The 15,053-nt window shown below is 34.6% G+C and overlaps 1 protein-coding gene across 2 annotated transcripts in view; it reads left to right on the top strand.

Moving 5' to 3' along the window:
- The first annotated feature begins 10,025 nt into the window (after positions 1–10,025).
- The window catches only part of LOC106460130 (frequenin-1-like), a 59,047-nt gene continuing 54,019 nt past the window's right edge, over positions 10,026–15,053 (top strand). Inside the window, exon 1 of one of the 2 annotated variants that reach the window (XM_013919812.2) lies at positions 10,026–10,196. In XM_013919812.2, the coding sequence (XP_013775266.1) occupies positions 10,133–10,196 (64 nt within the window). In that variant the 5' untranslated portion in view covers positions 10,026–10,132. Of the gene's footprint in view, positions 10,215–15,053 lie in introns of both variants that reach the window. The other variant, XM_022386780.1, reaches the window with a different exon arrangement.

The raw sequence follows: 15,053 nt of genomic DNA, 5'->3' as shown, positions 1-15,053 counted from the left end.
CATGCCGGGCTCCCTGAGATAGCAGGATCAAAATGTTTGTTTTGTTTATTTTTGAAGTTAAGCACAAAGCTACACAATGTGCTATCTGTGCTCTGCCCACCACGGGTATCGAAACCCGTTTCTAGCGTTGTAAGTCCGCAGACATACCTCTATGCCACTGGGGGGCAATAGGACCAAACTTGGCAGACAAACTCGGGTGTCTCGGGGTTTTTCTTATATTTATTGCGTAGCTCCCCAACCTTAATCATTTGGGCTACTAAGGTAGGTAAAACGCGCCCGGAAGGTCACCTAGGTACCGTTTCTCAATCTGGGGTCAGCGAGCCATGTACAAAATTTCATAAAAATATTTTAAAAAAATTATGATTTATAGATTAAAACATTTTTGTGAAATTAAATTTATATTAATTAAAACATTTAATTTTGAAATACAGCTTTTCACGGAGTCCTTTTTTTTCAAAAGAAATAAGAACGATAGGTTTGAGGGTCCACGAAAATTTTAAAAATTAAATGGGGTACTTGTATTACTAAAGTTTGAGAATCACTGGACTAGAAGGAATACAGATAATTAACACCACTCATCGCCAACTAGAGAGATAGTGTAATCAAATAGTGGAATTTGATTTTTCCTCTTATAACTCACTTACGGTGTGGAGCGTGATTTTTCTGGTGGCAACGGGCCACGAATCACGGAACCTAGGATCCACAGTTTGGCACACTAACCATTGAGCTGCGCTCGGTCCTACCTCCCAGTACTGCTCACCGAGTTGAGGGGGTAACTTTGGCTATTTGGTATATTAAATCCAATAGTTTTGACCAAATAGCCAAAGTTACCCCCTCACCTCGGTGAGCAGTACTGGCTATGTGTGTAAATAAAAATATTGGATTTAATAGACCAAATAGCCAAAGTTACCCCCTCACCTCGGTGAGCAGTACTGGCTATGTGTGTAAATTATGCCTATGCCAGGATGGCAAGACTTGAGAATATCCTTTCTTCTGAAAATTATTAATATTATTAAAATTATTAATAATACTTCGAAGAGATGGGGTGGAGAAGAAGGCTTGATTGAAAACTTGAATTGCAATTTCTGTAAATAAATTATACCAAAGGATAGTGCAGCCCAAACAAAACGCTTCTGTGGTTCCTGTTATTTATATGATCGTGAAACATTTGTCTTCTCAAAAACTTCCAGCGACTATTTTACTTTTATTTTTGTAAAATACCACACTTAAAAATTATTGACTCAACTTCTTAGTGGAACGACACTTTTTTTTTCTACACTATGAATTTGCAAGCACAATTAAAGTAAAACAGTATAATTTTATCTTAGTTTTGACAAACACATTTATGTATGAAATATTAGATCAACTACATAAAAAACTGTAATGTATTTTGATGTAATAAGTGTTATGGTAAACGATTTGATAACACTGAGTGATGTTTTATAGATTTAACTATTTCTCGAGGTATTTAAACTACACATTATATTGAACATCTTTTTTCTATGGTCAACAATATTTGCTCTCTTTTAAAATCGTAACTCTAATCCGTTAACAACTCTAATACCTTTGAATAAATTGCAACTTGACATTTTTCTGAGTGAACAAAATCCCCGGAAAGTCATTACTGAGAGTAATGGGAAATTTGTGAGGCAGGTGATCGATAGAAAAAGGAAACCTGCACTTTCAATGATGATAATTGGGCCTACATATCTAATAGGAACCTTTAATGTCAAATGATTTAGGACAACCTCTTTTTACGTACTGGAATGGTACATTATTATTTCTTTGAAGAAGTGAAGCAGAAATATAATGACAAGAAGCAGATAAAACACGTTAAAGTATTCAAAGTACATTTGCTAGTGTAATATTATTCGTTTTTCAGAGAATCATGTATTATTATACATACATATGGAATAAAGACAATATTATGTATTAAACGATAATTTGCCACCAGTCGTTTTTCACTTCTTGCTTCTGCTGTAACTGAAATAGACACTATTTCTTACTCTTCCAATGCTAGTTTAGAAATATCTGTAGTCAGGTATTTTCTGGTATTTTTTCTAAATTTTCGTGTAAGTGTTCTACATGCAATTATGCAATTCTCGTTAATCGGATGTCAAACCGTTCTAAATATGTGCTAATCCTTTTACTGAGGTATAGATTATATAGGTAACAGCTATAAGCTTACATCACTTTGACCTTGTGGAGGGGTGGCGAGAAGGCGATACCATCTCAAGGTGTGAAAAAGACATTTGTACAAAGTGATATGAGTTTTCGTACCTGTACATGACATCACGAAGCTTCCTGTTTCATTCGATCTGCCATATTGGATGTCCAAAAACTTCACTTCAAGACATCTACAGCAAACCATAGTAATGCTTTACATGCTGTCAATGGCATAAACATCGCCTTTGGTAAAATCTGCGTATCCGAATATCTATGCCTGTTCAGTTTCTTTATGAACATCACTGAGATGGTTTACGGCTTCACATAACCCGAGATTAGAATACATTGTTTTTTTAATTTTCACCTAAAGCGGATGTAAGCATTTAACGTCCAATATGACAGAGTAAACTATAGACTTCTATATTTAGAATAACTGGCGACATACTTAGCATTGGATTATGGGATATCGCACTTAGACCCTTCCTATGATTCGAAAGTGCAGTGTATAATAATTTTTGCTATATTTGAAAAATAATAATTTTTTATCACAGCAATCAATTGAAGTCACAACGAAAAGCCGAAATCTGGCCAAAAGGTACAACAAAGTACTACACAATGTGTGTGAATAAAAATTTGATTAACATAACATTTAAGGACAACAAGGGGTCTGTTGATCCATACAAGCTACCCCATTCGCTAAACTAAACTATTAAAAACCAAAAAACAACTCAAAGCCAGGATTTATTATTTAGATATTTATCAAGCCTTCCCCTAAACTCCATTAAATTACTGCTTCCATCACATCTGAAGGAAAGTCAACTAACAATCGTGTTTGTAAAATAAAACAGTCTTAGCAGTAGATGACTCCTATTCTACCAAAATGTATGTTTGTGTCCCTTAGTCCTACAATTCTCACCATTAAGTACGAAAATTAAGATGATACATCGACACTATCAATTCTCCTAATAAACTTAAACACCTCAATCGGATCTCTTATAACTCTTCTTTTACAAAGAGCAAACAAAGTTCAGGGATCTTGAGAGGTCCTCGCACGGCAGCCTTTCCATCCAAGGTATCATCCTAGCAGTCGTCCTCTGTACCCTTTCCAACAATAAAACGTCCTTCCTAAGACAAGGAAACCAAGACTGAACACAACACCAGAAATGTAGCCTAACCTCGACCGATACAATGAAACTATAACCTCTTTAGATTTGTATTTGAAAGAAAAGTTTAGACTGAGCTAGCATAGACTCTATAAGATGTTTCAAGACGTTTTGTTCAATTTTAATTTATTGGTATAAAAGTATGAATAAATATTAATTACAATTACTGGAAGAAGAACATGGCGATCAAAGCAACATTCGAATTCGTCTGAAATTTCCTCCATAAGATTAAAATTCGGTGATTGCAGTGATCTGGAAAGACGACTCAAGTAATTATCGTGCTTTTTGACACAATTTTATAAAATAAAAACATTGTGAGTTTATATATATCACTTTGGAAAAGTCCTTGTTTATCATTGTTGAATTTCCTCATCATGGAGTGAAAATGATCAGCAAAAAGGTTCAGGTACATCTGGATATTATTTACCCTTCGAAAAGAAGCAAAAACCATTTTCTTGTCAAGAAAACATTTTCCAGTAATTTGAATTTTTTTTTAGAATTGCAAGTAAATTTAAGAACTATAATGGGGCTCTGTTTCTTTGGATTGCTTAAAGATAGTCTCATCAGGCAACTCTGCATTCAAGATGTGTAGTCTCAGTTCAACTTGATTTCTTAGTCTTTTGGATGAACGTTCTATTCTTTAAATAACACGATAAATTATATTTTAAATATTTTATGAATTACATACAACTTATTATATATTAAATATAACATAAAGATGTTCTTGGTACCATTTATAAATGGGGTAATGTACTCTGTTTTGTTTTTCTATGAGACAAAAACACTAGAAAAACTACGATATTTAAAGCTCCATTCACTGCTTTTAGAATTCAGAATAATCTCAGTGCTGTAATCAGTATAGTATTTTATGCTATGTTTTCTGTTGTAAACGTTTGTTATTTTATAGACTATGTTTTCAATATTTTAATTTAAACGTCTTGTTGGCTAGAGGGATTTTGGCATGGCGTAATCTGTCTCCAATTTTCGTGAGATTTGGAGAAAACACATATTAAATAACAACACAAGAATTAGTGAGTTAGTTCATTAATCATTGATTAAAGTGTTAGTCAGTGGAATAGTCAGCAAGTTGATGAGTTAGTGAATCTATTAATGTGCTATATAACGATAAGAGAGTGTGTTAATTTAGTCAGCAAGTTTTAAATTGTGCTGCACATAGGAGAGGTATTTAACAAGTAAGTTTTATTTGCAAGTTAGGAATTTTACTAATTCCAGAATTTTGTTAAAAGTTACTTGTGAAGTTAAGCCAACCAGCCATGGTAGCCTATATGGATTACACATTAAAGTAGGTACTACTAATAATGCTACATTTGTTTCATGAAGTGGACTGGACTTTGCATTATTTTTTTGGAGAATAATCAAAAATGAAACCTGGCCAGTGAGAGAAACTATTACAAAACTTGTCAGAAATGGAATTATCTTGGTTAAAATTAAATAAAACTTAAGCTAAACCTCAAGATGACGACACATGCCGGAAATGAGGTTGAAGGTTCACTAGCAATAATTTAAACAGTGGAAAGAATAATAAAAGTACCAGGAATAGAGACAAAAATCAGAAGACCCAGACTAAAAATTAAAAGATATAAGAAAAGAGATAGAAGTTCAAAAGCTCCTCACACACAAAAGGGCACAACGGTAAGTCTGTAGACTTGTAACATTAAAAACTGGGTTTCGATACTCATGGTGGACATAGTACAGATAGTCTATTGTTTAGTTTTGTGCTTAACTACAAACAAACAAACAAAGAAGATCAAGAAGAACTTTACAGTAAATTAAAAGAAGACGAGAAAGAATTGTACATAAAATTAGAAGAGAGAAACAGAAATTTAAAGGAAGATCAAAATTAAAAAAGAAACATAAGATTTATAGAAGAGTTAAGCAAAAAGTAAGTTTAATTAAAGACAAGATTGAAGAAGCTATTGGAGATATGTAGAAGGATTATAACAGCAAAACCAAACTACAAAAGGACATCAATATTGGAGATATGTAGAAGGATTATAACAGCAAAACCAAAATACAAAAGGACATCAATATTGGAGATATGTAGAAGGATTATAACAGCAAAACCAAAATACAAAAGGACAGCAATATTGGAGATATGTAGAAGGATTATAACAACAAAACCAAAATACAAAAGGACATTGATGAAGTGTAGAAAGACTGTAACGAAAAAAACTGAGAAAGTATAAAAAACACACCAATGAGGCACAGAAAGTTATAAAAGGAAAACCAATGAGGTAGAAAATAACACCAATAATAGAATAAAACATATGAAAAATGAAATGGTAAATCCAAAAATCAAGCCAGCCAAATCTCTTTCTGCATCTTCCCAAGAATTACAACTTAAAATATTATATACTATAAAATATAAAATAGAAGAACTTATTCAGTCTACATCTGTTACCACTGCTACTGTTCCATCTGTGTCTCCTGTATCATATTGGAATATTTCGGCTATGTAACTACCTAATCCAGTTCCATTTCAACGGCATTGCCCAATAAAGAAACTAACTGATTATGACGTAAAAGTACTTAGGAAGCATATCAGGCTCAATTTGGAAATCTTTCCAAATTGATTAGGTGGAATATTGAAAAACAAGCTATTTATTTTGCTATCTATTTAAAAGGACCAGCTTTAACAACATTAAGTAACTTTCCAGCTCAGAGTCAAACAATCATCAAGCATTGATACCTAACTGCCTTATCCAACAGGGTCAGAATTATACTCCAGAAGGAAGTTTCCAGATCAGAGTTCAGGAGCAGAGTACAGAGGCCCTCGTCCATTATGGCATCTATGAATTGGTCATGTTTCAATGAAACCATCATTTCTTACATCTTCAGCGTGTTTGGCCAAGATATCTTCTTTTTTTATACGAATTAGGCTAAAGCAAAGTAGTGATACAAATTTAAAGGAAGCTCTGCAGTTGGCAATGGAATCTGAGTCCATTAAAGTTGCAGATAAAAAACTAAATACACCATCCAGAAGCTACAGAATCATATGATTGAAACATCAACTTTCTTTGAAGGATTATTTAGACTAGTTTTCCATAATGAAAGTAAACCACAAGCTAATAGGTGTTTAGAGTGTAAAGGACATATTGCCAGGAAGTGCAGAAAACATAGTCTGTAGGGAATTAAAACTCTTTCCCAGGAATATCAGAAAAAGGGAATTGTTATTAATCTTGGAATAAGAAACATGGCCATTACAGCTGGGAATGTAAATAATTAACAGGTGATAATAAACTAAGAAGACAATACTTTAAATATCAGTCCCAGAACCCATCCAGATCATAGGAACAACAAAAAGCTAGCCAAACATTGGAAAAAAGGAGTTAGTTGGACTTGAAGGGGTGAAGTTCAGTTGAGAATATACAATTAGCTCATTTAAGATAAGAAATTTATTAGTTAAAGAAACCCGTTCACTATTTACCAAATTCATTGATGGGTTACCTCACAATATACTGATTGACATTGGTTCTGCAACTGAAATTGTTTTCCCCAAACTGGTAAAAATTGGTGGGAAGTTGTTGCCAGAGGTAAAAAAAAAGAGATGTTTAGATGTGAATAGCAAGTAGAGATAAATTTCTAGCAAGGGGAAGGTTGGAAGTCACTTTTACTGTGAGAAACATTACTACACATCATGATGAGTGGGGAACTGACATCAAAGAAGAGGGCATACTGGGAATAGACTTCATACAAAAATATGGATGTAAGGTTAAACTTTCTTCAAAACTGGAAATCCTTGCACATTACATAACAATTACAACACCAAGATTTAATTTCCAGTGAAAAAAAGAAGGGCAGTTACTGCATCACCAAGAGTTGAAATACTCAGACCAGGACTTATTAGAAATGAATTTAGTTTTAGTAACTGGAACATAGTAGAATCAATCACGTCAGTTTGACTTGAAGGATTATTAGTTGGAACAAATATCATGGGTCTAAAGAAAAAGATGTTATCATTAGGACCATGACCACAACAAACCATGAAATTTAAATCAAATCTGAATTGGACATTGCAAGATGTGAAGCTATGCATGTAGTACATCCACATTAAAGAACATTGGAAGTGGTCACATTCGAGACAAGATGTAGGGTCTAATATTAAACCTTCACATAATGATAGTTTACCACCTCACATACAAGAGCTGTGGAGCTCTTATAGCCAATCACTGCTACATGACTACATGACTTACTCATGGAATATCGAGATACTTTCTTCAGTGGACCTCATGACTTAGATGAGACAAATAAAATATCTCATAAATATCTGCTGGAGATGTAGCCCTAATATTTCAGTTAGCCAAACAAAATTGAATGAGGTTATCAAAGATATAGAAACCATGAAAGAACAATAAAAGCAGAATCGAGTATTAGTCCTTTGGTATCACCTAGATTTGATTTCTAATTTCATTTATGTGTTTAGTCCAATTTAGTCGTAGGTTAGACCCGGGAATTTGACTGATGTGGCTACCTAGAGAAGAGTGCTGTAAAGGTCTGATTTTGAGAGCTATTTGCTTTTTTTTTTTTGATTTTGTGAAGAATATGATTTAATGTTTAGGGACATTTTTCTTGATTCTCCATTTGTTACAGTAATTTACTCTTTCATTTAACCGTGGTTGTAGATTTGTTGCTGCTATAGTTGGAGAGTAGGAGGGCTATCTGCGCCAGCCGTCCCTAGTTTAACAGTGATAGTTAACACCACCCACCGCCAATTCGTTGGCTACTCTTTTATCAACGAACAGTAGGATTGACTGTCACATTATGATACCCCCACGGCTGAAAGAGCGAGCATGTTCGGTGATGGGGATTCGTTAAAGAGATGAGATTTATAGTTTAGAATGACTAAACTGAACATAATTATCTAAGCAACGACTGGAATAGCTTCAATGTATCTGAGGTAATTATTTCTAACATAAAACATTACCAGCAAGAAAGCGTAATAATAACAAAAAGAAGATCCTGCTAAAAACATTAAAAACAACTAAAAAATATTACTTTGCTTAATTTATTTTAGAGCAAAGATACGCAATGGGCAATCTACGCTATGTCCGCCGCGCAGTTTGAACCCCGAATTTTAGCGTTATAAGCCTTCAAGCTTACTGCTGAGTCACCGGGGGACAAAACGAAAATTGGTTTTGTACCTATGCAAAACAATTGTGTATCCTGAAGGTTGAATAGGTAAGTCAGAGCAAGCAACTTAAAGAAATGAATTCACAAATCATTAGCCAATCTACTAGATGAGTTTATCCAATAATACTTGCAAACGAACTGTTCGCCTCGAAACTCCTGATTTGTGGTTCATATATATTGTCATATAACTGAGTTATTATGTTTATACAAATTACTATACATGCAAAATATCTTAAGTGAAAACCTTGTTTTTAAAAGACCTTAAGTGAAAAAGTTGTTTTCAAAAGTAATAGACAATTCATTTCATTATTTACTCATGTGAATTTACTATTTATTTTCCTTTCTTTGTTTTTTAGAATTATATAACTCACACAATATTTGACATATTTCCGTGAATACTTAATACAAGTTGTCTGTTTCTTTACTTTTCTCGCCGGTGGCTCAGTTGTAATCTTTAAAACTTATAACGCTAAATTTTCCGGGTTCGATCCCTGCGTTAGGCACAGAAAAACATATTACATTGTTCAAGCTTGGCGCCTCAAAACAGACTCTTACATTAGCAATATTCTTGTGGAGATTTCATAATTTTTCTTTGCTACAAAATGAATACAAATGTGAACTACACATAGATAAATATGAGCTTGTCCATGGATGTTTACACATGCTTGATCTAACGTATGCGTTAATAACTACGTCACTCGAGCAGTAAAAAAAGCTTGAAATCAAATTATTGAAATAATCTTGTCTTTGTTTAAAATAATGCATAAGTTTTTATTCAGAAAAATCTATACATATCCTTGGCTTCTCTCGGCCAGGGTTTTACCATACTTCTTACATCTTCTGCTAGTTACCACTGTTTCCATTTATAAGTAGGTAACGTAGTGTTCATTATTCATGTTTAATCTGTATGATGCCAAATTCTGCTCTTTTGTCGTGTTACTTATTCATTAAGTAAGTGGGCGTGGCTTGAGTTCTATTGCTCTTTTAAAATTAATTAACTAATACAAGTTTTGAAAAAAATTCTCGAATAACACTTTTTGCCATTGAAAAGATTTTTTTTTTCTAATACATGAGGGTTTAACGTGTCTTAATGGTTAGCATGCCGGATCCAAGGTTCGAGGCGTGTGCTACCGCACCCGCTCCACACTTTCAGCCATGGGCATATAAATTAACAGTCAATCCCATTATTTGGTTGAAAAAGACAGATAAATCACTTGTGGAGGCGCATGTTAAGGTTTAAGGTGTAAGGTTATTAGGAATCCCATACAAAAAGTATAATTTACATATAAAAATGTCTAATCCACACAAAACGTCAATCCACTCAAAAATTATCATTTAGTAGTTGAAATTACATACAAGTTGGGTTTTCACAAAAATGAATAACTTGTTATTCGATCAAAAACGCTTCAATTTCCTTAAGAAGACGAAATTATCCAATAACCTTACGATAAACGTATCTTCCAATCATGGCACGTCATTGTCGTTGTCATTTCCTTTCTGTCAGCTGTTGAACGCCGAGGGTTTGGTTAGTGTAGGCCTGTCACAGTCGCAGAAAAGCTGAGTGCTAGAGTTTACTGCACTATCACGCGCCGAGTAACTGGTGCAGACGACGGCTCGTGCAGGTAAATTTTGTAAACTGGTAAGCGGTTTCCATGGGGAAGAAAAACAGTAAACTGAAGAATGAAGCTATTTCAAAACTTGTGGAAGAAACATACTGTAAGTTGACATTTTGTTGTGAGTAAATTCTTCTATATCCTAAATTAAACTTGGAAAATATATGTAATATTTTAATTCTTTTGTGATACATTTTTCTAATAACTCACTCTCAATTTCGTGATTTTTATAATAAACTATTCGAAACTAGGTTTATGTAGCCTTTATTGGAAGAGTACTTTTAACCATTTGTTAGCTAAATAATAAAATAATAGGGGGTGTTAGTTTGAGAATGTGGATAACTCATAACAACCCGAATAATTACCTCCAACCGGTGGCTCACCAACAAGTCTGAGGGCTCATAGCTATAACGCTAAAAATCTGGTTCCTGTGCTCGTGGTGGACAGAGCACGGATGACCCGTTGTATAGCTTTGTAGTTAATACCAAACGAGAGCATCAGAAAGATTACATACCCTCGCCCCACCCCTCCTTTTCGATATTGCATGCATTTATATTGGATAATGTCCAATTTCACCTTCGAAAACTGAGAAAATCCTTCTCAGATCCTGAATGATCAACGATCCCAATCATTTTTTATACTGTGATGAGGAGTCTCAACCTTAATATGCCCATACAATTTGGTACAAATCCCATCACACTTTACACAGTTACTAACCCCAAACCGCGAAAATACCCTATCTCCCCATTATAAAAAATGCTTCAAAATATCCAGATCCGGATTTGGATGAAGACAAAATTTGGGGAAGACTGTCCCATACTGACTTCCCACCTTGTTTGAAATTTTCCTGTACACTGATTTATTAGTTTTAGAGATAAGCGCGCGGAAGCACATACATACATACAGACAGACACACACACACACACACACACACGCGGACCCGATTGCAATACCTCCTCCAGTGGCGAGGGTAACAAACAAACAAAATAACCCTAATATATCTTTCGCCTTAAAAATTAAATACAAATAAAAAGTATTGTATATGTTTTTGTTTAGTAAAATATTATCACGTTTTATAAGCCTATTTTTCTTCACAGGGATCACAGTTTCTTTTTTTTAACACAGAGCGTTGAGAACGGTATATTAAAACGATTTTGAATATGTAGTTGTACAAGTCACATGAAAACTACTTGTAAACAAGTCGCTTCCATGACATATACTGGAAAGAAAACCTAACTGTAAAGAAAATGTATGGACGGTATCTATTCGGGGAAAATGGCAGTATGTGGTGACATTCTACGAAATGTATGAGAAAAAAATTCCAAAAGCTGTGCACAGCTTCTTATGAAACTTTTCCAAAAGATGCACGTTCATTTTTGGATACTGCACCAGGGGCAAGTTAGGGATCAGGAGAGTGGATACAAAGGTCATGATGAACTCTCCTTACTATCAGACCAATATTCTGTACCATAAAGAAATACTAGCTTTGTATGGAAACGAGGCCAACATGGTATGCCAACATGTACCTCACGTTACAGATAATTAAATGGGTATTCATGTTATTCCATACAAGACATAACAATTAAGTAGTTGGACGCAGCGACTATCGATTGCTGTGCGATCAGACTGTTGAAACTAGCAGTGGGAAACGATCGTTCGTCGTCGTACACTAGATTATGGAAAGCTAGTAGGTATGAGTGGCATGATTTGCACATGAAAGCCTTTCGACGGAGCCATTTGCAATAGCAACTACACTGGACGATTGTCAGCTAGAGCATGTCTGGACGAAGCGACTGCGATGACGTAGTCAGACTTCAAAATCATTTTAATATAATGTACTCAACTGTCCTTATCTCAAGATTAACAAAGTCGAAGTCTACTGTTTCAATTTTATTCCTTCTCAGTATGATGCTTATTGTTAATTTTGAACATAAATATTGATCACTGTAATGGATCTTTGTTGCCTGCTAATTTTGGATAAGCAATTCTTATAAACCCTTTATGCTTAGAATTAGATGCAGACTGAATACAAGCGTTGAATTCAGCTTGCATTTTTGTTATAAAGTCCCTTAATTCTGTTTATCATCATTCAAAGCAATGTAATGCTTTATAATGTTTCTTAGTTTCTGAAGAACTGAAGTTATTTTTCCTGTAAGTTTCTCCTTTCAAAAAAAGGCCCCCCAGTGGCACAGCGGTATGTCTGCGGACTTACAACGCTAGAATCGGGGTTTCGATACCCGTGGTGGGCAGAGTACAGATAACCTTTTGTGTAGCTTTATGCTTAACTTCAATCAAAAGAAATAAATAACAAATACTAAGTTGACAAAGAATGAATAACAAAAATAACCCTTGTAAGACAGAACACAAAAAAAAGATTTTTAAAAAAGTTATAAGTTAACTATTTATTTTTGAAATAAATATATGTTGACGAAAATTACTCTTTTTTTTTTAACTGAAGTAAATCGACACGGGTTGTAAATGGTAGACATCGCCAGGGGCAACCTAGGTTTTTACATATTTCTTTGGTATAACTGGTTTCTTCTTCAGCCATTACATGTTGAGGGCTGAAGCATCTACCTTTCGTTTCTATTACGTTGATAAAATACTTGATTGTGAATGGTATAAGTCAAGTGGAAAGCATAACGGCGAAAAGAGCAACAAAAAAGCTTTTAAAAAAGCATATTTATGAAATAGAAATTGATAGAAGCATTTTATTTATTTGATTTTCGTTCTTCGCTGAGTGAGCGGTAAGTTTACTGAATTTCAACGCTAAAATCCTGGATTCGATTCGCCATGGTGGGTGAACAGAGCGCGTGCAAATAGCCTAGCACAAAAAAAAGAGAATATTTTCTCCTCCGAATGATATATCCCTTTATATTGTGAATAAATTATCTTCATGTAACGTTTACGGAAGCTTTAAAACATTTTTTTCTCAAGCATGAAAATAGCTTCGACTTGACTTTTATACATAATCTACCTATAGTTTGCTCGTATTTAATAATTAAGTAGATGTGCAGTTTGACTAAATTTTTGAACGTCAAACTGCATACCCAGATCTCCCTTGGTGAAAGCCTGACAGATCCGGTGAAAGTCTACAAGTAAAAGTGAACTCTCAGTCCATAATGGGCTCTCTTTTTGAAGCTCTTGTAATTCACCTTGAATGTCTTACCTTCAAGGTTTTGCAGGTTATTTTTTCCACCGTCTTTTTTTTTTCTTGAAACGCAGAAAGCTCGCAGAAATTTGCTAAAAGTAAGCAAAATCTTTGCAAGGATTTTCAGTAGTGTTCATTCTCCAAGAACAATGTTGTAAGACAAGGGAAGTGGATCGGAAGTGAGGAGGTGTAGCAGTCGAGTCGAGAAACTTGGCAGAAATGGCAAAGAAATTACGTCACTTCTTGTTCAAAGCAGCCCATTTCACAGTAGAGATGTGGTCGAGATTTCTACTGTCTGACTTTGGTACATTTAATGCATTAAATTCAATAATAATGGAAAGCTATATTCTACATCAAGAAGTATGAAATATTCTAAAAAAAAATAATTATGAAATACTTCTTTATTTCAGGCTTAAGCGTTTATTGTAACCTCAGTATAAACTGGAAGTTAAATGGTATGAATTAGAAAAGAGCGGGAAAGTTAAATAGCAGCAATATCTTTATTCTCCGTATTGTAGCTGGATATTTTATTACTGTATATTTTGGTTATTATGGGAAACAAGACAAAATGCTGAAAATTATATTTACTATCTTTGGCTTATATAATTTTGTTGTGGTGTGAGTTTCGTTGAAACCCAACTATTTACAATAGCTACTGCAGTAATGATATAAGGGTTATTCTATAAAATGTTTTTATTTTTTCATATATACGAACGTTTAATATGAGTTTGGTCTGCTTGTGGATTACTAAGTTAGCATGCCAAGTTTGGTTTGGATCGGTCAAACTGTTTAGGAGGAGATGCGTCCACAAACAGACAAAACGTTTTCCTTGATATTGGATACTTACCGCACCGGTATGGCTTAATATGGATAGCGCATATGTGAAGAACGCCTGCACCGCGATTTTTATACTCAGCTCTGCCTCTCTATAATTAAACTACTATGCATTTAAAAATCTCCAATGTAACATGTTCTGGAATGGTAAGGTTCTCTCGGACCTCTTCCTCTCATAAATTAGTTTGATTTGTTTTGAATTTCGCGCAAAGCTGCTCGAGGTCTATCTATACTAGCCGTCCCTAATTTTCTGATTCACACCATTTAATTCCCAGTTTATACTAGGGTTAGAATTAGCACTTAAGCCTGAATTATAGAAGTATTTCAGAATCAAAATATATTTAGAATATTTCTTACTCATTGATGTAGAATATAGTTTTCTGTAGAAGCAAAGTGCAAGATTATTATTAAATGAAATGCATTAAATGTACCAAACTCAGACAGTAGAAATCTCGACCACATCTCTACTGTGAAATGAGCTGCTTTGAACAAGAAGTGACGTAACTGCTTTGCTATTTCTGCCAAGCTTGACTCGACTGCTAAAACTACTCACTTCCGATCCATTTCCCTTCTATTACAACAATTATTTTGGCGAATCTCGCAGAAATTTTGCTCGTTTTTAGAAAATTTCTGCGCGTTTTCTGCGTTTTTAAAAGAAAAAAGACGGAGGAGTGCAGTTTCCTTAAAATATTCTGTAAAACTTTTAAGGTAAGACACTTAACGAAAGTACATTACAAGAGCTTAAAAATAAAAGTCCATTATGGACTGAGAGTTAACTGTTACTTGTAGATTTTCACAGGATCTGTCGGGCTTGGTTCGGCATGGCCAGGTGGTTAGGGCGCTCGACTCGCAATTTGTGGGTCGCGATTTCGAATCCCCGTCACATCAAACATGCTCATCCTGTCAGCCGTGGGGGCGTTATAATGAGACGGTCAATCTCACTATTCGTTGGTAAAAGAGTAGCTCAAGAGTTGG

Source organism: Limulus polyphemus, unplaced genomic scaffold, assembly GCF_000517525.1.
Source record: "Limulus polyphemus unplaced genomic scaffold, Limulus_polyphemus-2.1.2 Scaffold715, whole genome shotgun sequence".
Lineage (NCBI taxonomy): Eukaryota > Metazoa > Arthropoda > Merostomata > Xiphosura > Limulidae > Limulus > Limulus polyphemus.
Note: the sequence above shows the minus strand (reverse complement) of the source record. Positions and strands in the feature narration are given on the sequence as shown.